This window comes from Panulirus ornatus, chromosome 45 (genome assembly GCF_036320965.1).
Source record: "Panulirus ornatus isolate Po-2019 chromosome 45, ASM3632096v1, whole genome shotgun sequence".
Taxonomy (NCBI): domain Eukaryota; kingdom Metazoa; phylum Arthropoda; class Malacostraca; order Decapoda; family Palinuridae; genus Panulirus; species Panulirus ornatus.
This window is the reverse complement of record NC_092268.1, coordinates 9,661,588-9,686,208: the sequence shown is the minus strand read 5'-3', so window position 1 is coordinate 9,686,208 and position 24,621 is coordinate 9,661,588. Positions and strand designations below refer to the sequence as shown.

The 24,621-nt window shown below is 38.4% G+C and overlaps 1 protein-coding gene across 4 annotated transcripts in view; it reads right to left on the bottom strand.

Moving 5' to 3' along the window:
• stmA (Protein EFR3 homolog stmA) overlaps nt 1-24,621 on the bottom strand; it is a 106,213-nt gene that overhangs the window by 53,163 nt on the left and 28,429 nt on the right. For 2 of the 4 annotated variants that reach the window (XM_071688237.1, XM_071688234.1), the window contains exons 3-8: nt 13,487-13,994; nt 11,220-11,296; nt 6,093-6,219; nt 5,150-5,301; nt 1,417-1,569; nt 319-438 (exon numbers count right to left, since the gene is read on the bottom strand). In XM_071688237.1, coding sequence (XP_071544338.1) covers nt 319-438; nt 1,417-1,569; nt 5,150-5,301; nt 6,093-6,219; nt 11,220-11,296; nt 13,487-13,574 — 717 coding nt within the window. In that variant the 5' untranslated portion in view covers nt 13,575-13,994. The remainder of the gene's footprint in view (nt 1-318; nt 439-1,416; nt 1,570-5,149; nt 5,302-6,092; nt 6,220-11,219; nt 11,297-13,486; nt 13,995-24,621) is intronic. The other 2 variants (XM_071688235.1, XM_071688236.1) reach the window with 1 other exon arrangement.

Below are 24,621 nucleotides of genomic sequence, written 5' to 3'. Positions count from 1 at the left end.
AAACAATGGCCTTCTTCACACCTCCTATCTCAATCCGTCAAGTACAACCTGCTAAACATAACATAGCAAGTGTTGGTCTAACCGACTAACTAAAAGTGCAGTAGTCATACCTTGTGCTTATAATAAATGCGTACAATGGATAGGTTAAAAGTCACCAATCTAACAACCTAGACTTGTTGAATGGAGGGAAACTTATCAATGACAAAAAACAATCTAATCACATGTATTTCTACAGTGGTCGTACTTCAACAGTCAACCAAGACCATCCAGTTAAATACCCATTACCTGCTAAGCTAGAACTTGTAGTCTTACACCTACCTCAACATATGCCTTATTGCCTTGCATGTTGTAGAGCAGTGATGGAACAATCTTTTCCATGTGTGTTGGAAGCCAGATATTTTCTCCGAGGTTATCCCAATCAGTCTTACGCACAACACCCTAATTACAAGACAATAAGGTTAAAAAATATTAGTTATTTTATTTTACTTATCTCTGCATCTGAATTGTCAATTCCAAGTAAACAGTATGGGAAAAATAAATAATTTCCAAAAGTTTTAATGAAAACCTACATCCACAACGCTGATTATAATAACTTCTAACACAAATACTCCTTAATTGTCTCTCCACATTCCTCACAGTTATATCCTTAATTCTACTCCATTATAAAGAAATAAATACATTTTTGCACTATTACTACACCCTTTTAACAAGGCCAAGTCACTCTAGCAACTCAAACTTGTGGTTTTCAAACTACTGTTGCCATAATACAGCATTCTTTTGTCTCCTTCCACCTTATCCACTTGCCTCTACAAATATCAACCTTAAAAAAACCTAAGTTTACCTACCTGCATTTTATTAGCAATATTCTTACTAAAGACTTATTTGTCACTTGCAGAGTTACGAGTGGGAAACAGAACACAATCAAATCTTTCTTGCTAAATCACCACAATCACACAGCCCACATGGAAATGTTTCACTTGTGAAACTGGATCAAAAAATTCAGAAAATATCTCAACTGACATTTAGACCTGAAACTGAGTGAAATGTCAAGATGAATGTAGAAGTTCTCTCTTTATTCACTCTGTTACACTCTGCATAAGCCAGGAATACAAATAATCATTCTTTTACGCTTGATGCACCTATCCTTGATCACATAATACAACACCACACTAACATATTTTATTACCATCTAATGAAGATAAGATCAAATCAGCCACCATTTGTGTCTAAGAGATAAAAATGAAGGCATACATAAATACCAATAGAGCACATCTAGAATTATGAGTCAAGTTTCACTTCAGTTTGCTTCTGATTATAATAATGGCCCTCTCACCTACCTGAATATGATCACTAAACATTACACTCCAATTATATTTTACTGCATGATTAAATTTCAGAGGAAAACATGTGACCAACCTGTAGACCTTTAATTCCTGCAATTCTTAGTTGCTTTCTGATAACTTCTTCATCTTCGTTTGAATAACACATAGACGAGAACTTGCTGACCAAAAAGTCATATCGGCGATGATAAGAAGGAGTATCCTCTCGAATATTTGCAAATTTTTCAAACTGTAAAACATAGGCATATAACAGTGATTATCTATCACAATGAAATGCATGGTAAAGTTTATTGCTCAACTTTTCTACTGGTAAATTTCAGTATATTCTAAATCATTCTTTTCTTAATTTTCTTTGAAAACATTCTTTCAAGGATCTCACACATACAAATAAATTCTTCTATAAATACTCCATACTCATCTTTCACTTCATTCCTAAGATTTTCTTAAGTCTATCACCATTCTATTTTAAACCTTATCTCTTACACTTAGCAAACTGATACCCTTGTTAATAATATCTTTATTTTTCACACCTCTTCCTTTATACATTTCTTCTAAATGCATTCTTTTCTTAATTTTCTTTGAAAACATTCTTTCAAGGATCTCACACATACAAATAAATTCTTCTATAAATACTCCATACTCATCTTTCACTTCATTCCTAAGATTTTCTTAAGTCTATCACCATTCTATTTTAAACCTTATCTCTTACACTTAGCAAACTGATACCCTTGTTAATAATATCTTTATTTTTCACACCTCTTCCTTTATACATTTCTTCTAAATGCATCCATTCAGTCCTTACTTACGACAACTCCTTTCCGATGTTTCACACTCTGGTAAAGCACTTCATATGAGTATTCATTCACTAAATCCTAAAAGCAGTTTGTAAAAAAAAAAAGCATTACATTATGGCACTCCACTTCTTTACATATCAGAATGAAAAACTACACTTACCTAGAACTGAATTATGGATATATGCATCATGGTGAGGGGTTACTCTAGCATACTCTTTACACTTACATGTAGCATGACACTGACTCTTCTGGATCCCTCCACAAAAATTTAATCTTACAACTTATATATAACAAACTGGATATGTTAATAATACCAGGATTTGTATGTAGCATTTATGGATCTGGAGAAGGCATATGATAGAGTTGATAGAGATGCTCTGTGGAAGGTATTAAGAATATATGGTGTGGGAGGAAAGTTGTTAGAAGCAGTGAAAAGTTTTTATCGAGGATGTAAGGCATGTGTACGTGTAGGAAGAGAGGAAAGTGATTGGTTCTCAGTGAATGTAGGTTTGCGGCAGGGGTGTGTGATGTCTCCATGGTTGTTTAATTTGTTTATGGATGGGGTTGTTAGGGAGGTGAATGCAAGAGTTTTGGAAAGAGGGGCAAGTATGAAGTCTGTTGGGGATGAGAGAGCTTGGGAAGTGAGTCAGTTGTTGTTCGCTGATGATACAGCGCTGGTGGCTGATTCATGTGAGAAACTGCAGAAGCTGGTGACTGAGTTTGGTAAAGTGTGTGGAAGAAGAAAGTTAAGAGTAAATGTGAATAAGAGCAAGGTTATTAGGTACAGTAGGGTTGAGGGTCAAGTCAATTGGGAGGTGAGTTTGAATGGAGAAAAACTGGAGGAAGTGAAGTGTTTTAGATATCTGGGAGTGGATCTGGCAGCGGATGGAAACATGGAAGCGGAAGTGGATCATAGGGTGGGGGAGGGGGCGAAAATTCTGGGAGCCTTGAAGAATGTGTGGAAGTCGAGAACATTATCTCGGAAAGCAAAAATGGGTATGTTTGAAGGAATAGTGGTTCCAACAATGTTGTATGGTTGCGAGGCGTGGGCTATGGATAGAGTTGTGCGCAGGAGGATGGATGTGCTGGAAATGAGATGTTTGAGGACAATGTGTGGTGTGAGGTGGTTTGATCGAGTAAGTAACGTAAGGGTAAGAGAGATGTGTGGAAATAAAAAGAGCGTGGTTGAGAGAGCAGAAAGAGGGTGTTTTGAAATGGTTTGGGCACATGGAGAGAATGAGTGAGGAAAGATTGACCAAGAGGATATATGTGTCGGAGTTGGAGGGAACGAGGAGAAGAGGGAGACCAAATTGGAGGTGGAAAGATGGAGTGAAAAAGATTTTGTGTGATCGGGGCCTGAACATGCAGGAGGGTGAAAAGAGGGCAAGGAATAGAGTGAATTGGAGCGATGTGGTATACCGGGGTTGACGTGCTGTCAGTGGATTGAATCAAGGCATGTGAAGCGTCTGGGGTAAACCATGGAAAGCTGTGTAGGTATGTATATTTGCGTGTGTGGACGTATGTATATACATGTGTATGGGGGTGGGTTGGGCCATTTCTTTCGTCTGTTTCCTTGCGCTACCTCGCAAACGCGGGAGACAGCAAAAAAAAAAAAAAAAAAAAAAAAAAAAAAAGGAAAATTGAATCTGGCATGTTTTTCTTTCCCAATAATGTGCTTCATCATACTATACATTACATACTGTGTCTGTGTATGCATATTTGTCTCTATAATTCAGAACTTTAATCCTATCCTCACTGTACCTCTCATTATCACCTCTAAGCTAAATTCATCTCCTCGCACTTAAACATCACCATGATACGTTACAAATAATTACATAAAATCCAGTCATTGCTTTTCACCTAAATCTATAGCTAATTTTCTCTATTACAAAAGCATTCATAACACTTCCTGATAAAGATAATTAACCATTTCACAAAAAACAGGACAAAGTGCAGTGAATATCAAGACACATCAACCAACCCGCATGAGATATTTTGAGCCATTTGCCTAGGTGCTGAGGAGCTAGTGAACAACCTTCCCATACTGGAATGCATTTCCTGCAAGCATTTCTATGGCCTCTCACTCCAGTTGTCAGAGGAATGGCCAGAGTAAAAGGCCTCGGAAAAATTTTAAAAGACACATTCTAGAGAGGGAAACTAACTAACACCATAGTCAATAGTTCCCTAGTGACTAAGAAAATGGCCCCTTGTCACAGCCAGCTATCTCCTAACCTAGACTAATACTCAACTTCTGAGAAGGTCCAACTTATCATACATGTTTTTCCAGATGGAGGGCCATTTTTCTATTTATCTATCCATCTACATCTCAGATGCCCCCCTCCCTAGATGGCAAGAGAGTCTCCACTTACCCCTGTCCTTCTATGCCTCCCATGCATAAACCATTCCACACATTCTTCACTTTTTCTCTCCACTATTCTTTCGCTCTATTTCAGATATGAATATTCCCTAACTGTCTGTATGGTATACATTCTCTTTTCTAACAAAATGAGCTGAACAAATCCAATATCAGTCTATTTCATTTCCCAAACTGGGCATGCACATACTGCTTTTCCCATCCAAATGTCATTTACATATCTGAATATTTGTTTTTCCCATCTTTCTCTGATGTACACTTGTGATAGCTTCAATGTTTGCTTTTCAGATTTTCCTGCTAACTGCTCATTCAGTTTCCACAAACACTCATCTGTCTCTGATCTGACTGGGGTCACAAATGCACGTCAATTCTAGGGTTGTATCTTTGGAGAACCATGAAAGTACAAGCACGTATGTTTCTGTTTGTTCTTTCCACTAGCCTATTATCATGGTTTTTGGTCTAAACACGGCAACTTTTGTATAGCCTGCACATGACACTGTTTCAAGTATACTTATACTTCCTTCGAGTTATGTTCTTCCACACTCATTGCACATCTCCCCAGAGAAATTTCCTAAAAAAGCAAAACTTAGCAAACTTCATATTCTAAGTCACTAAACAGACATACATTCCAGTAAACTTACAGACTGTGTAGCACGGAGCTGCAATGTTGGTTCAGTGGATTCCAGTAGCTTCTGGACCATCTGCAGGAAGGACTCCACAAAGAGGTTAAGATTGTTGGCATGACATGAAACTAGCAGCTGGTCAAGGGCATCCATTGAAATGATGACATAACCTGTAAATATAATGGCAATTAGACAAGTAGAGTGCCTGGATCACTAATGATAAACTTTAAGATTTACATGTTTAGGAGTATCTCAGCTGGAGGACATGGTCCCCAAGCACTCAGATGAATGCAGCAAAAATATTTGGTATAATGTTCATAACAAACTGACAAAACCAGGCAAGCTGCTTCATACTATGCACTGTACTTTGGGTTACTCACATCTTATTCAAAATCTTACCATCTACAGTGGTATACCCAAGACCTTACAACCACCTTTTGTTATGGATTGTAACAAGCCTTTTCAAGCCTTTTGTGTTCTCTTCCTTGTATGTACTCAACCTATAATCACACAACAGAGTTTCTTTACAATGACTCATATATACAAGCATTTCATCATCTTTTTGTCATACGAATAAGCAGCTAAATAATAATGAGTGCCCCAGGAAGCAAGAAATAACAGAGAATTATAAAAGTTTCAAAAAATATCACAAAAACTGGAGGGAAGAAAAAAATTATAAAAGTACAAAAAAATATAACAAAAAACAGAGGAAAAATATATCTCTAAAGAACAATATTCAGTTGATGATTCTGTACCAAACCAAACAGTTGAATAAAGTCTTCGTTAAGCCTAGGAAGAAAAACCAATAAAACCATCATTGCAGTACTTCCTCTAAGTAAGGATTTTCCTTCTTAGGCTCAGTCCACTATTCTTGGTGCCACCTCACTAATGCGGGAAATGGCAAATATGTATGAAAAAAAAATTATTGTACTAAAACTAATGAACATATACCACTTCTTACCATTCTTTCTCCTGTTAATATCCCGAAAAAGGCGATGAGCTAGGTAGTCTCCTATACGATCTAACTTGTCCGGAGAATTCATTGCATACCACATCAATTTGTCCATGTTTGACTTGACCAATCCATCCTGCATAAAAGAGTTAAATTATAAAATGAACTGACAGTACGGGAAACCAAACTGCCTTGATTAATAATGGTGTTTATGAAACATGGCTTGGCTCCTTCAGATAACAGAACTTGTGGGATGTCTAATGCTTCCTAAAATGTAATTACTTCTATATCAAAATGACAAATAGTTTTTTTATCATTGTCACTGTCTCCCGCGTTAGCGAGGTAGCGCAAGGAAGCAGACGAAAGAATGGCTCAACCCACCCACATACACATGTATATACATACACGTCCACACACGCACATATACATACCTATAAATTTCAATGTATACATATATATACATACACAGACATATACATATATACACACGCGCATAATTCATACTTGCTACCTTTATTCATTCCCGCTGCCACCCTGCCACACATGAAATGACAACCCTCTCCCCCCTGCATGTGCTCGAGATAGCGCTAGGAAAAAAGACAACAAAGGCCACATTTGTTTACACTCAGTCTCTAGCTGTCATGTATAATGCACAGAAACCACAGCTCCCTTTCCACATCCAGGCCCCACAAAACTTTCCATGGTTTACCCCAGATGCTTCACATGCCTTGGTTCAGTCCATTGACACCACGTCGACCCTGGTATACCGGTATACCACATCGTTCCAAATCACTCTATTCCTTGTACACCTTTCACCCTCCTACATGTTCAAGCCCCGATCACTCAAAATCTTTTTCACACCATCTTTCCACCTCCAATGTGGCCTCCCACTTCTCCTCGTTCCCTCCAACTCTGACGCATATATCCTCTGTCAATTTTTCCTCACTCATTTTCTCCATGTGACCAAACCATTTCAAAACCCTCTTATGCTCTCTCAACCACATTCATTTTATTACCAAACATCTCTCTTACCCTTTCATTACTTAATCTAACCACCTCACACCACATATTGTCCTCAAACATCTCATTTCCAGCACATCCACCCTCCTCTGCACAACTCTATCTATAGCCCATGCCTCACAACCATATAAAATTGTTGGAACCAATATCCTTCAAACATACCCATTTTTGATTTCCGAGATAATGTCCTCGCCTTCCACACATTATTTCAACACTCCCAGATCTTTCGCCCCCACCCCCACCGTGACTCACTTCCGCTTCCATGGTTCCATCCGCTGCCAAATCCACTCTCAGATATCTAAAACACTTCACTTCCTCCAGCTTTTCTCCATTCAAACTTACTTCCCAAATGACATGTCCCTCAACCCTACTGTACCTAATAACCTTGCTCTTATTCAAATTTACCTTCAGCTTTCTTCTTTCACATACTTTACCAAACTCAGTCGCCAGCTTCTGCAGTTTCTCACATGAATCAGCCACCAGTGCTGTATCATCAGTGAACAACAACTGACTCACTTCCCAAGCCCCATCATCCTTAACAGACTGCATACTTGCCCTTCTCTCCAAAACTCTTGCATTCACCTCCCTAACAACCCCATCCATAAACAAATTAAACAACCATGGAGACACCACGCACCCCTGCTGCAAACCGACATTCAGTGAGAACCAATCACTTTCCTCTCTTCCTACTCGTACACATGCCTTACATCCTCGATAAAAACTTTTCACTGCCTCTAACAACTTGCCTCCCACACCATATATTCTTAATACCTTCCAAAGAGCATCACTATCAACTCTATCATATGCCTTCTCCAGATCCAAAAATGCTACATACAAATCCATTTGCTTTTCTAAGTATTTCTCACATACATTCTTCAAAACAAACACCTGATCCAAACATCCTCTACCACTTCTGAAACCACACTGCTCTTCCTCAATCTGATGCTCTGTACATGCCTTCACCCTCTCAATCAATACCCTCCCATATAATTTCCCAGGAATACTCAACAAACTTTTTTTTTTTTTTTTTTTATACTTTGTCGCTGTCTCCCGCGTTTGCGAGGTAGCGCAAGGAAACAGACGAAAGAAATGGCCCAACCCCCCCCCCCATACACATGTACATACACACGTCCACACACGCAAATATACATACCTACACAGCTTTCCATGGTTTACCCCAGACGCTTCACATGCCTTGATTCAATCCACTGACAGCACGTCAACCCCTGTATACCACATCGCTCCAATTCACTCTATTCCTTGCCCTCCTTTCACCCTCCTGCATGTTCAGGCCCCGATCACACAAAATCTTTTTCACTCCATCTTTCCACCTCCAATTTGGTCTCCCTCTTCTCCTCGTTCCCTCCACCTCCGACACATATATCCTCTTGGTCGATCTTTCCTCACTCATTCTCTCCATGTGCCCAAACCATTTCAAAACACCCTCTTCTGCTCTCTCAACCACGCTCTTTTTATTTCCACACATCTCTCTTACCCTTACGTTACTTACTCGATCAAACCACCTCACACCACACATTTTCCTCAAACATCTCATTTCCAGCACGTCCATCCTCCTGCGCACAACTCTATCCATAGCCCATGCCTCGCAACCATACAACATTGTTGGAACCACTATTCCTTCAAACATACCCATTTTTGCTTTCCGAGATAATGTTCTCGACTTCCACACATTTTTCAAGGCTCCCAAAATTTTCGCCCCCTCCCCCACCCTATGATCCACTTCCGCTTCCATGGTTCCATCCGCTGACAGATCCACTCCCAGATATCTAAAACACTTCACTTCCTCCAGTTTTTCTCCATTCAAACTCACCTCCCAATTGACTTGACCCTCAACCCTACTGTACCTAATAACCTTGCTCTTATTCACATTTACTCTTAACTTTCTTCTTCCACACACTTTACCAAACTCAGTCACCAGCTTCTGCAGTTTCTCACATGAATCAGCCACCAGCGCTGTATCATCAGCGAACAACAACTGACTCACTTCCCAAGCTCTCTCATCCCCAACAGACTTCATACTTGCCCCTCTTTCCAGGACTCTTGCATTTACCTCCCTAACAACCCCATCCATAAACAAACTCAACAAACTTATACCTCTGTAATTTGAGCACTCACCTTTATCCCCTTTGCCTTTGTACAATGGCACTATGCATGCATTCCGCCAATCCTCAGGCACCTCACCATGAATCATACATACATTAAATGTCCTTACTAACCAGTCAACAACACAGTCACCCCTTTTTTAATAAATTCCACTGCAATACCATCCAAACCCGCTGCCTTGCCAGCTTTCATCTTCCGCAAAGCTTTTACAACCTCCTCTCTGTTTACCAAATCATTCTCCCAAACCCTATCACTTTGCACACCATCTCAACCAAAACATCCTATATCTGACACTCTATCATCTAACACATTCAACAAACCTTCAAAATACTCACTCCATCTCCTTCTCACATCACCACTACTTGTTATCACCTCTCCATTAGCACCCTTCCCATTTGTTCTCTTGTCTTACGCACTTTATTTACCTCCTTCCAAAACATCTTTTTATTCATTCTAAAATTTAATGATACTCTCTCACCCCAACTCTCATTTGCCCTCTTTTTCACCTCCAGTATCTTTCTCTTGACCTCCTGCCTCTTTCTTTTATACATCTCCCAGTCATTAGCACTATTTCCCTGCAAAACCTATCCAAATGCCTCTCTCTTCTCTTTCACTAATAAACTTACTTCTTCATCCCACCACTCACTACACTTTCTAATCTGCCCACCTCCCACACTTCTCATTCCACAAGCATCTTTTGCACAAGCCATCACTGCTTCTCTAAATACATCCCATTCCTCCCCCACTCCCCTTACATCTTTTGCTCTCACCTATTTCCATTCTGCACTCAGTCTCTCCTGATACTTCCTCACACAAGTCTCCTTCCCAAGCTCACTTACTCACCACTCTCTTCACCCCAACATTCTCTCTTCTTTTATGAAAACCTCTACAAATCTTCACCTTCACCTATACAGATAATCAGACATCCCTCCAGTTGCACCTCTCCACACATTAAAATCCAAAAGTCTCTTTTACAAATAGTAAAATGAAAAAAAATCCTCATGATCATGTACATTGTCTAGCTATTAGCAAAACAGGTATCTTTATTGCAAAATCACAGTTAAGTGTTGTGTAATTCCCTTGCAAATCATATAACACCTGTATCCACACAAAACAACTGTCTATATCATTTGACTAAGGAATCATTAGACTTTCCAGAAAAAAAGACCATAATCCTCAACTCCTCTTGCCACTTCTAGCTGATGGTAATGAAAAATGGCATGGGCCTGAACAATGAGAGGAAACATACCTGATTTATTGAAATTCAATATATAAAAAACAAGTGGCAGGTGCCAACAAAGTTATTCAGCACTGTCTTTGATGTTGATAAATACTACGGAACAGTTCAACTGACAATTACAAGACATCTGAAGGCTATACAAATATAGTTATGAAGATGAGTAACAACTGTCATATATATTATGAGATCTACAGTGTTTCTGTATGGCAGTGCTTTGGATAAATTAGTTTACCTATGCATTGCTCAATAGGTCTACATAACAGATGGGGCCAAATCAAACCAGATTAACCAAATCATAGAGCACCAAACAGGATTAGATTGGGTCATATTAGCCTACATCAAACTACACTAACCAAACAAACACTACCTTAGCTCTGCGTTCTGGACACCACCCATCTCTCCAACATTATATGAACTGATTCTGTGTACCACGTGACCCTCAAATTCAAGATGTGACTTCCACTTTTAAGACACATAACATCTACTCCTCAACAGCCCTACACTCATCTCAAAAACACAAACACACAATATCATCTCATTACTTGACCTGTTGTTCTGCCTGGTGGATGTGGCTGGCTTCCAATGTGCTTGGAGAGCCAAAGAGGAAGGAATACTGCAGCAGGATGGTAAAGAAGCATTGTATGTATGTATGGAGAGTGTGTGTTTTAATCATGAATGCAAGTGAACACCTGAAGACCTTATCTGACGTCAGATACATACATGAACTTACATGTATGAAAAGAAAATCTTACCTCGGGTATAGCAGGAAAGATGTTGTCAACCAGTCGCTTATAGCGTGGTCTAAATGCTGAACAGCATCCACAACAACCTGAAACATAAACACTTGTTTAACTTAACTGCAACAACATAACATTCAAAAACAAGTTTAAGCCAGTAATATGACTTGTTATGGGTGCTCTAGCAATACTTACGCATTACAAAGTTTGCATGGGTTAAGAACATTACAAAAAATGAGGCTGGTATTTACATTGGTTAAAAAAGACTGTAACTGCAGCATTTCAATAAATGTGACAGCCACTGTAAGACATTCATAAAAAAAAAGGTTAAGCAGAAAACAAACTTGCAAACATGCCTAAACCAACAAGACACTCACAAGCATTGTTGAAGACTCTTAACGTCACTATGTATATCTTGATAACGGCATTTGCACATTATGTACACATCAACAGTCTCAACAGGTTCTTAAATAAGGATAAATATTTCAGGAAAATATTTTCAAAAAGGTAGCTAATGATGTAGCAGAAAACAAATGAAAAATATAAATATAAGATCCATGAAAATTAGCTACAATAATTGTCAAACAACTTCTCAGCTAAAAAGAAAATTTCCAAAACTCAATGTATACATCTCAGATGAGGAGGAAAATAAATTATTTGTGACAAACTTCAGGTTTCAACTCAGGTAGGAAACAATGGAATTAAAGGGTTGGAAGCACATTTGAATATATGACAAATTCAAATGAAGGCTAGGCTAAATTTATCATACAGCTAAGGTTCAAATATAAAGCTTAACCAATATTCTATAGTAAATGCACATCTTTCTAAATCGACAGTCATTCTAAACTCATTTGGATTGGGATACATATTTACAATGGTCATAAACTAATAACTTTAACAGTATACAAAATATATACAAACTTTCCACCAGTACAGCGATGAATAAAAATGATAATTAACTTATGTATCATAATACAGTTACACCTTGATGAGAGGGTTACCAACATTATGGTGCAATTAAAATGCACAGGCATCCAACAAACATTTGAAAAAATCCAGTGAAACATTCCATTTGTAAACAATCAATGTTGCTTTTCCCAGGGTTCATACATTTGTTTGAAGGTCTATATTCAAATGTGGTTCAGAATTTTTCAAGCCCATTAAGACCAATTTTCAGACCCCTCTTTCCAGAAATGTTAAGAAATACTGAATACAAGCATAATCACTTCTTAAGAACTATAATAATTACAAAGCCAGTCAATGTCAAAACTTCAGAAGAAATCATAAAAAAAAATGGCTGATAGGGAAAATAAATAAATTCTCAAAAATATTCAACTTTTGGTTTTTTTTCAGGCTCTACAGTCAAAATTCTGAGCAAACAGTAATCTTAAAAAACTTCTGTAGGTCTGAATATGTATGCAAAAAATCAGACTTATTCATACTTTTGTAGACCTGTACGAACCCTGTTATCCACAATATTTACATATACTATATAAGCTCCTACATTAACATCACATTCTTCAATGTATCTTCCTCTTCATTATCTAATTTATTCACCATTATCTAATAACTACGTATTGTCATGTAGATTAATAATGCAATTTCTCTACAGCAATTTGCACTAATGTGTGTAGGAACAGGCCACGAACGAACAATGCATGCCACTAACTCCTTCTTGACTGTAGCATAATGAAATGCCTATCTAGAGGGGCAGCAAGTAAAAGATATTACGACTAGTGTTAATGAAAATAAAATCCTAACAACTATGCTTAACTTTCATAGGCAACTCAAATCAGCTAGTAAATGGAGATGCTTCAATTCCTTGAACTCATTAAAGTCAATGAAAAATAAAAAAACAGTAAACAGTAACACAATCATTAATGGATCATATCAGGGGAGGACAGTGTTCACAATAACTGGATACAGATACAAAATGTATCAATCCAACTGAAGTGAAGCTTTTATGAGAATCTTGACAAAAAAAGAAAAAATCTAAAAGTATTCATTAGGTTTACCAAATGCGGCGGCTACATCGCTGAAAAAGATATGATACTTCAAAAGAACAAAAGGGAAGTCAGAGCCTCTACTAAACACTATGGATTGGGACTGATGAGAAATTACAATAACATACTAATGAGGAACAGAGGTTTCTACTGACCACTACAGAAAGACATAATGACAATTAATACACGCAAATAGATGAACCAACAGGGAGTGAGGGTTTCTACCAAACTATGGGGTGAGTCAAAGAGGACTAGGGTAAGATGTGTCCAAAGACTCACATGCGGTGTCTGGGCACTTCACAGCCACAGCCTCCACAACATCTGAAAGCCGCTCATGTTTAAAGCAGCACCTCAGAAAGGAAGTCATCCTTCAGCCACTTCTACCTCTGCAATCTTCAGGGGTGGACAAGAAACATTTTCTGTTGAGTGGGTATTCACTAGAACTTGATGCTTCTTGTGAACTTTCTCTCAGCTCTGTCACAAATGTGCCCTACGCAGAATAAAGTCTATTACAGCTGTAGTCTACACTCAGCAGCTGCACTTCTTCCAGTTGATCTGTAGATTCTAACTTCCGTTCTGTGCATTGTATTACTGTGCAGTACATTCTTATCTAAATAGTTGGTTTAAATAATTCATAGTCGATTTTTCTACATTGGGAATATCTATACTTGACCAGCTGGCTCAATTCTTAAAACACACACTAAATTATGACTCGTTTAAACTCAGTGTCACGGAATCATTTTCATGAGGAATCACTGGTATTCCATCCTTATCACTTGTTTCTGGCCTTGGAAAGGAACACCATATTAGCCACACATATCTGATTACCTGAAACATCCAGTTTCACACATACCAAGGACAAGCTTCAACAAATATTTTCATTACATCTTTTGATCATGCATATGTCACGAAGGCAAAAATTCAGTTCTAATTTCAGTCTCTTCTCTGAGCCCAGACGTGGCAAATTGAAAGTACTTCAGCTTCATGTAAACATCATTGCATATCAAAACTTACGCAGTGACTCCAGAGGAAAAAAGTAAAGTAACCCTTCAATATGAACGACTGATCACCTGTTAGCTATTTACAGACATATCAAGAAAAGTATATGATATTCTGCTGATCAATCACTCTGATCCATGGCACGACCTCTACTTCGTGTTATGTTTGCAAAGGAAATTACAGGAATGCTTCTAGATCCCCATGCACAAAGATAAAAAGTTACAACTTATCTCATGCATTCAAGCTAATGTTAAGATATTGTAAAGAAAATAAATAAAACTAAGAAAAGAGGTACTAAGTTTAGTTCTACATAACAGAGGATGAAGAATCATACATAGATGAAAGAAAAATCCTTTAACCCTTTTAGTCCTAACCAGAGTTAAAAAGACATCTTTCAAACCTGGCAAAATTCAACAAAATTCAGAATGTTACAGAAAATCATCATAAGCCAATTAAACAACTAAATGATTTAAACCCAGCACTTTATAGACATCTAAAACCTTGACATAATGCTTAAGCATTTCAATCTTGGCATATCACTAAGAAGAATGAAAATAACGCAAAAGGTCTTGATAAATATCCCCTGAAAACACTGACATAAAAAATCGTATAGTAATGCCCTCAACCACTACTTTCTATAAGCTACTTCTTACATGGAAAGTTCCTAACCAAAGCACTGCAAGTTTGCCACCCTAACCCTAATATTCAAAGAGGGTAATAATAAGCCAATGCCTGAAAGTTATTGCCCAATTAGCTTGATATCCACAGATGGTAAATCAATGAAAATCATCATTGAGACATGATAGTGAATCATTTGGAGGGTCATCACTGCTATGTAATTAATTTTCAGATGATACAACCTCGCCGAAGGTGACTTTTCACTCATGGTATAACCACGAGCAGGCAGAGTCTGGTAATGCCATAAGTGCTTTTGACTAAATATAATTAAATGCCTTTGTCTGAGGTTAAAAGCACATTACAGTACAACAAATACTGGGATAGAAGAAAATGTCCTTCCCAGTATGGGAATAGTAACAGGAATATTTTGCTTTTGCCTCTTTTACTGCTTCTATGCACTGCTTTCTTGAATTCAAATTATCAGAGATTGTAAAACCTAATTCTTTTTCCTTACTTACCTTCCTTACCTCAACAGAATTTACAATATACCTTGCCTTCTTAATCTAATATCGATGTGTAAAACTTGCATTTACCAATATCAAAATTCATTAGCCACCTGTGAGCCCAGGCAGCATGCAGATGCAGATGTTCAATTACTATCTTTAACTCTATTTCCTAACTTAAAGAGTCATATGTGAATTCTAATACTTACAAATCATCCCATTAACATAAGTGAAAAAGAGAATCGGTCCAAAGACTGATCCCTGATGCACACCACTTGTAACATCTTATCATTCTGAGGCTTGACCATTCATAACTACCATATGCTTTGTTGATGGCTAATCAGTTAATTTTCTAATCATCACAGTCCAAGTCCAACTATACTAATTGGCTAAACCTTTGCAAGTAATTTCTGATGCAGGACTTTACTGGGTGCTTTCCAGACATCTTCATCGATGAAACCAGTCACTGAAATCTTCATCAAGCTCTATGTAATTATTGAGCATTGTATGTTACATAGGAAACCAAGCAGAGCTGTCCAACATGAATATTTCATTGAAACCAATCCTGAGAACTGTTTAAGTAGCAATCGTTTAAATAATTTACAATCTTGTCTCTAATGATGGTCTCCATGTCTCAATACGAGGTTTAATGGTTGGTTACATGGCACTTTTGGTTGAGAGGAATCTAGTGCTAATGCAAAGAACAGAGTGGCCGGCATACTGTGGTGAGATTGCACTGGAAGTTCTTTTATTTCATTGTGTAGGTGTCGCATGTCTATGGTTACAAGGCAACCAGTGACTGTACTGAGGGGCTTGCTTTGTGTGGATGACAACTCTGTTACGTTTGCTTTCGAGAGGGTTGATATGATCAGGAAGGGAACAGCACAGTTTAGGGTAGAGTGGATAAGCTGCATGAAGAGGATACTGACAGATTCTTTTGTCTGTCCAAAACTGTTGTCAGTAATGCAAGTATTCGGAGGGGATTATATCTGTTACTGGCCTGCAACATTTGTGACGCAGGGAGTGAACTTTACGTGAAAGTTGCCTGTGATGCCCAGTGTGGCTAGAGTATTGAGAGTGGGAGTGGTTAACTGCTCAGGGTTTTAAGAGGGTGAAGAATGAATTCAGGTCCTTTCCAGGATTAAGAGAGTGATGATGGAATTCTGTGTGGATGCCTTTTTTTTTTCTTTTTTTTTTTCGCTATGGGGAAGCCAGTGGTCAAAATGAGTGTTGTATGTTGGTAATTAAACAACAGGTAAACCCCCAAATGTAAAACATAACATACACTCATACATCATTACGTATATACACAACATATGCCTCTCTCACAACCTTATACAACACACACACACACAAATGGTACATATACACAGTACATCTGACTCACTGTACCGTTATTCAGGTACCTAAACCATTTAACTCCTCGCTAAGACAATAATCTTCTTATTGGCTAAGTATTTATCTCACTGCCATGAATGTCAGGTTTCCCGTGTGTGTGTGTGTGTGTGTGTGTGTGTGTGTGTGTGTGTGTGTGTGTGTGTGTGTGTGTGTGTGTATGTGTGTGTGTGTGTGCACTTACTCCATCAAGCTGTTTACCGAAAATCATCCACAGTTCCACGTGCTCAAATACATTCTCTCTCTCTCTCTCTCTCTCTCTCTCTCTCTCTCTCTCTCTCTCTCTCTCTCTCTCTCTCTCTCTCTCTCTTCTCTCACCTGAGGCCACAGTGTACCCCACCTGTACCCAACCCATAGCATCCCCTTCTACTTTCCTTGACCTTTTAAGTATTTACTGGAATGCATCTCTTTTTCTGTGTACCCTCATATCCCCCCCCCCTCTCTGTCTCTCACCTGCACGACAGTTGGCACCCACCCAACCAACTTTCACACACAGACCTTCACAGCTTCTAACGCTGTTCCTATACCAATCTCCACACCAAATCCAATAATAATAATATCAATACATGTGTATGTGAGTGGGTTGGGCCATTCTTTAATCTGTTTTACTGTGCTACCTTGCTATGCAGAAGACAGCAGCAAAGTACAATACACATAAATAAATAAATGAATAATAATAATAAGTAATAAATAAATAAATTTAATAAACTAATAAGTTCAATAAATGAGTAAAATTAAAAAAATTCAATAAATTAATAAATCTAATAATAATGATTAATTCTAGCCAGAGAAAATATATGGAAAATACACAAAATAAGGCTATTTAAGCAGGCAAGATATCTGAATCTCCTGAATACTTCCCTGTGTAAAACTATAAGGTTCCATAACCATATTTCCCCAACCCCCCTTTTTTAAGCAGAGCCATCTGAATGGATATATATAATACATATAATATATAGAGGATGTGTGGATGTGTGGATCAGGTGTTTGCTTTGAAGAATGTATGTGAGAAATACTTAGAAAAGCAAATGGATTTGTAAGTAGCATTTATGGATCTGGAGAAGGCATATGATAGAGATGCTCTGTGGAAGGTTTTAAGAATATATGGAGTGGGAGGCAAGTTGTTAGAAGCAGTGAAAAGTTTTTATCGAGGATGTAAGGCATGTGTACGTGTAGGAAGAGAGGGAAGTGATTGGTTCTCAGTGAATGTAGGTTTGCGGCAGGGGTGTGTGATGTCTCCATGGTTGTTTAATTTGTTTATGGATGGGGTTGTTAGGGAGGTGAATGCAAGAGTTTTGGAAAGAGGGGCAAGTATGCAGTCTGTTGGGGATGAGAGAGCTTGGGAAGTGAGTCAGTTGTTGTTCGCTGATGATACAGAGCTGGTGGCTGATTCATGTGAGAAACTGCAGAAGCTGGTGACTGAGTTTGGTAAAGTGTGTGAAAGAAGAAAGCTGAGAGTAAATGTGAATAAGAGCAAGGTTATTAAGTACAGAAGGGTTGAGGGTCAAGTCAATTGGGAGGTAAGTTTGAATGGAGAAAAACTGGAGGAACTACAGTGTTTTTGATATCTGGGAGTGGATCTGGCAGTGGATGGAACCATGGAAGCGGAAGTGAATCATAGGGTGGGGGAGGGGGCGAAAATTCTGGGAGCCTTGAAGAATGTTTGGAAGTCGAGAACATTATCTCGGAAAGCAAAAAGGGGTATGTTTGAAGGAATAGTGGTTCCAACAATGTTGTATGGTTGCGAGGCGTGGGCTATGGATAGAGTTGTGTGCAGGAGGGTGGATGTGCTGGAAATGAGATGTTTGAGGACAATATGTGGTGTGAGGTGGTTTGATCAAGTAAGTAATGTAAGGGTAAGAGAGATGTGTGGAAATAAAAAGTGTGTGGTTGAGAGAGCAGAAGAGGGTGTTTTGAAATGGTTTGGTCACATGGATAGAATGAGTGAGGAAAGATTGACCAAGAGGATATATGTGTCAGAGGTGGAGGGAGCGAGAAGTGGGAACCAAATTGGAGGTGGAAAGATGGAGTGAAAAAGATTTTGAGTGATCGGGGCCTGAACATGCAGGAGGGTGAAAGGCATGCAAGGAATAGAGTGAATTGGAACGATGTGCTATACCGGGGCCTGAATGTGGAAAGGGAGCTGTGGTTTCGATGCATTATTACATGACAGCTAGAGACTGAGTGTGAACGAATGGGGCTTTTGTTGTCTTTTCCTAGCGCTACCTCGCACACATGAGGGGGGAATGTGTTGTTATTCAATGTGTGGCGGGGTGGCGATGGGAATGAATAAAGGCAGACAGTACGAATTATGTACATGGGTATATATGTATATGTCTCTGTGTGTATATATATGTATACAATGAGATGTATAGGTATGTATATGTGCTGTGTGTGGACGTGTATGTATATACATGTGTATGTGGGTGGGTTGGGCCATTCTTTCGTCTGTTTCCTTGCCCTACCTCGCTAACGCGGGAGACAGCGACAAAGCAAAATAAATAATATATATATATAAAAGTGTCACAATCAAGCACGTGATTCAAGTATATTCCTATGAGTTCAGGGGGAAATGAAACAGGATAAGTTACCAAGTGCACTTTCGTGTAATAATCACATCATCAGGGAAGACGCAAGAGAGAAACATAAGTCACTTGATATACAACGAAGAAGAGACGTAGTTACGACACCATTTAGTAAACAAGTGACTGTCCGAATATATAGCATTCCTATACACTTTGTTCATATATATATATATATATATATATTTTTTTTTCATACTATTCGCCATTTCCCGCATTAGCGAGGTAGCGTTAAGAACAGAGGACTGGGCCTTTGAGGGAATATCCTCACCTGGCTCCCTTCTCTGTTCCTTCTTTTGGAAAAAAAAAAAGAGAGGAGAGGATTTCCAGCCCCCCGCTCCCTCCCCTTTTAGTCGCCTTCTACGACACGCAGGGAATACGTGGGAAGTATTCTTTCTCCCCTATCCCCAGGGAGAATATATATATATATATATATATATATATATATATATATATATATATATATATCTTTTTTCTTTCTTCTTTCATACTATTCGCCATTTCCCGCATTAGCGAGGTAGCGTTGAGAACAGAGGACTGGGCCCTTGAGGGAATATCCTCACCTGGGCCCCTTCTCTGTTCCCTCTTTTGGAAAATTAAAAAAGAAAAAAAAAAAAAAGTGAGAGGGGAGGATTTCCAGCCCCCCGCTCCCTCCCCTTTTAGTCGCCTTCTACGACACGCAGGGAATACGTGGGAAGTATTCTTTCTCCCCTATCCCCAGGGATAATATATATATATATATATATATATATATATATATATATATATATTCGATAGTGACACATTCGTAGAATCTTCAACGGAGCCAATTTTCTATTTACAAGACGAGGTATAATGAAGAAATTGTATCAGGTTCTGACACCTGCATTTCATGGTCAAACTCAACAGTACGACCCTTGAGCACAACGATACGACCCTTGAGCATGACGGAATACGACCTTTGAGCACGACGGTACGACTCTTGAACACGACGGTTTATGACCCTTGAGCACGACAGTATGACTCTTGAACACGACAGTATACGACCCTTGAGCACAACGGTGCAACCCTTGAGCACGACGATATGACCCTTGAGCATGACGGTATACGGCCCTTGAGCACGACGGTACGACCCTTAAGCACGACGATACGACCCTTGAACACGACGGTATATGACCCTAGAGCACGACGGTACGACTCGAGCACGACGGTACGACTCGAGCACGACGGTACGACCCTTGAACACGACGGCACGACTCTTGAGCACGACGGTACGACTCTTGAGCACGACGGTATGACCCTTGAACACGACGGTACGACTCTTGAACACGACGGTACGACTCATGAACACGACGGGACGACTCTTGAGCACGACGGTACGACTCTTGAGCACGACGGTACGATCCTTGAACACGACGGTACGACTCTTGAGCACGACGGTACGATCTTTGGCCATTTTTTCCCAAAGGTCGTAAGATCGTACCGTCCTGGCCAAGGAGCGGTGTACCGTCGCGCTCAAGGACCGTACCGTCGTGTTTAAACGCCGTAACATCAAGGTAATGCAGGAAATTCCCCGAGAGCACACCCCGTTTTCTTTCACCTTCACGTCTTCCTTTCACACAGTGCGGACCCAGGGGTGAACCCAGGGGTCATTTCCTCCTCAAAAATCATTGTCACTTCACCTCTTCTGACGCTGACGGACTTGGCTGACTACCTTGCCCCTGCATAGTCATGTTCAACACATCAATATGTACAGTAACACATCAATATGTACAGTAACACATCATCAACATGTACAGTAACACATCAATATGTACTGTAACACATCAATATGTACAGTAACACATCAATATGTACTGTAACACATCATCAATATGTACAGTAACACATCAATATGCACAGTAACACATCACTATGTACAGTAACACATCAATATGTACAGTAACACATCAATACGTACAGTAACACATCATCAATATGTACAGTAACACATCAATATGTACAGTAACACATCACTATGTACAGTAACACATCAATATGTACAGCAACACATCAATATGTACAGTAACACATCAATATGTACTGTAACACATCAATATGTACTGTAACACATCAATATGTACAGTAACACATCAATATGCACAGTAACACATCAATATGTACTGTAACACATCAATATGTACTGTAACACATCAATATGTACAGTAACACATCAATATGTACTGTAACACATCAATATGTACAGTAACACATCAATATGTACTGTAACACATCAATATGTACAGTAACACATCAATATGTACAGTAACACATCATCAATATATACAGTAACACATCAATATGTACAATAACACATCAATATGTACAGTAACACATCAATATGTACTGTAACACATCAATATGTACAGTAACACATCAATATGTACTGTAACACATCAATATGTACAGTAACACATCAATATGTACAGTAACACATCATCAATATATACAGTAACACATCAATATGTACAATAACACATCAATATGTACAGTAACACATCAATATGTACTGTAACACATCAATATGTACAGTAACACATCAATATGTACTGTAACACATCAATATGTACAGTAACACATCAATATGTACTGTAACACATCAATATGTACTGTAACACATCAATATGTACAGTAACACATCAATATGTACTGTAACACATCAATATGTACTGTAACACATCAATATGTACAGTAACACATCAATATGTACTGTAACACATCAATATGTACAGTAACACATCAATATGTACTGTAACACATCAATATGTACTGTAACACATCAATATGTACTGTAACACATCAATATGTACAGTAACACATCATCAATATGTACTGTAACACATCAATATGTACAGTAACACATCAATATGTACTGTAACACATCAATATGTACAGTAACACATCATCAATATGTACTGTAACACATCAATATGTACAGTAACACATCAATATGTACAGTAACACATCATCAATATGTACTGTAACACATCAATATGTACTGTAACACATCAATATGTACAGTAACACGATCAATATGTACTGTAACACCACGGTAATATAATAATAATAATAATAATAATAATAATAATAATAATAATAATAATAATACCATTATAAGTCTGTTGAATTACATGAAGCCCACGGCTGTAATATACGTACACAATAGACAGTGCGGATAAAAAAAAGTGGTGTGTGTGTGTGTGTGTGTGTTACAACATGTCATTGTACGTTCTCCTGTCTTCATAATATTGCCAACCTCTGCTACGTTGTGAATGATTGTGATTATTCAATATGTTTATATTTCAACTTGTGGATGACTGTAATTATCAGTCATTAATGTTCATATTTCAATATCTATCTATCTATCTATCTATCTATCTATCTATCTATCTATCAGGAAAGACCATATTTGCAGAGCGTTATCAGCTACGTAAAATTTGTATATAATATTCCAACTCTTAACCAACTAATACAACCCACCAGCATTCTACAACTCCCGTATACCTTAATGGTACATCCACTACATATTGTACAACCTACAACCATGATTACAACACCATACATCACAACCATGATTACAACATCACAACCATGATTACAACACCATACATCACAACCATGATTACAACATCACAACCATGATTACACCATACATCACAACCATGATTACAACACCATACATCACAACCATGATTACAACACCATACATCACAACCATGATTACAACACCATACATCACAACCATGATTACAACACCATACATCACAACCATGATTACACCACACATCACAACCATGATTACAACACCATACATCACAACCATGATTACAACACCACAACCATGATTACAACACCATACATCACAACCATGATTACACCACACATCACAACCATGATTACAACACCATACATCACAACCATGATTACACCATACATCACAACCATGATTACAACACCATACATCACAACCATGATTACAACACCATACATCACAACCATGATTACAACACCATACATCACAACCATGATTACACCATACATCACAACCATGATTACAACACCATACATCACAACCATGATTACATCACAACCATGATTACACCATACATCACAACCATGATTACAACACCATACATCACAACCATGATTACAACACCATATATCACAACCATGATTACAACACCATACATCACAACCATGATTACAACATCATACACCACAACCATGATTACAACACCACAACCATGATTACAACATCACAACCATGATTACAACACCATACATCACAACCATGATTACAACACCATACATCACAACCATGATTACAACACCATACATCACAACCATGATTACAACACCATACATCACAACCATGATTACACCATACATCACAACCATGATTACAACACCATACATCACAACCATGATTACAACACCATACATCACAACCATGATTACAACACCATACATCACAACCATGATTACAACACCATACATCACAACCATGATTACAACACCATACATCACAACCATGATTACAACACCATACATCACAACCATGATTACAACACCATACATCACAACCATGATTACAACACCATACATCACAACCATGATTACAACACCATACATCACAACCATGATTACAACACCATACATCACAACCATGATTACAACACCATACATCACAACCATGATTACAACACCATACATCACAACCATGATTACAACACCATACATCACAACCATGATTACAACACCATACATCACAACCATGATTACAACACCATACATCACAACCATGATTACAACACCATACATCACAACCATGATTACAACACCATACATCACAACCATGATTACAACATCACAACCATGATTACAACACCATACATCACAACCATGATTACAACACACATTACAACACCATACATCACAACCATGATTACAACACCACAACCATGATTACAACACCATACATCACAACCATGATTACAACACCATACATCACAACCATGATTACACCACCATACATCACAACCATGATTACAACACCATACATCACAACCATGATTACAACACCATACATCACAACCATGATTACACCATACATCACAACCATGATTACAACACCATACATCACAACCATGATTACATCACAACCATGATTACACCATACATCACAACCATGATTACAACACCATACATCACAACCATGATTACAACACCATACATCACAACCATGATTACAACACCATACATCACAACCATGATTACAACATCATACACCACAACCATG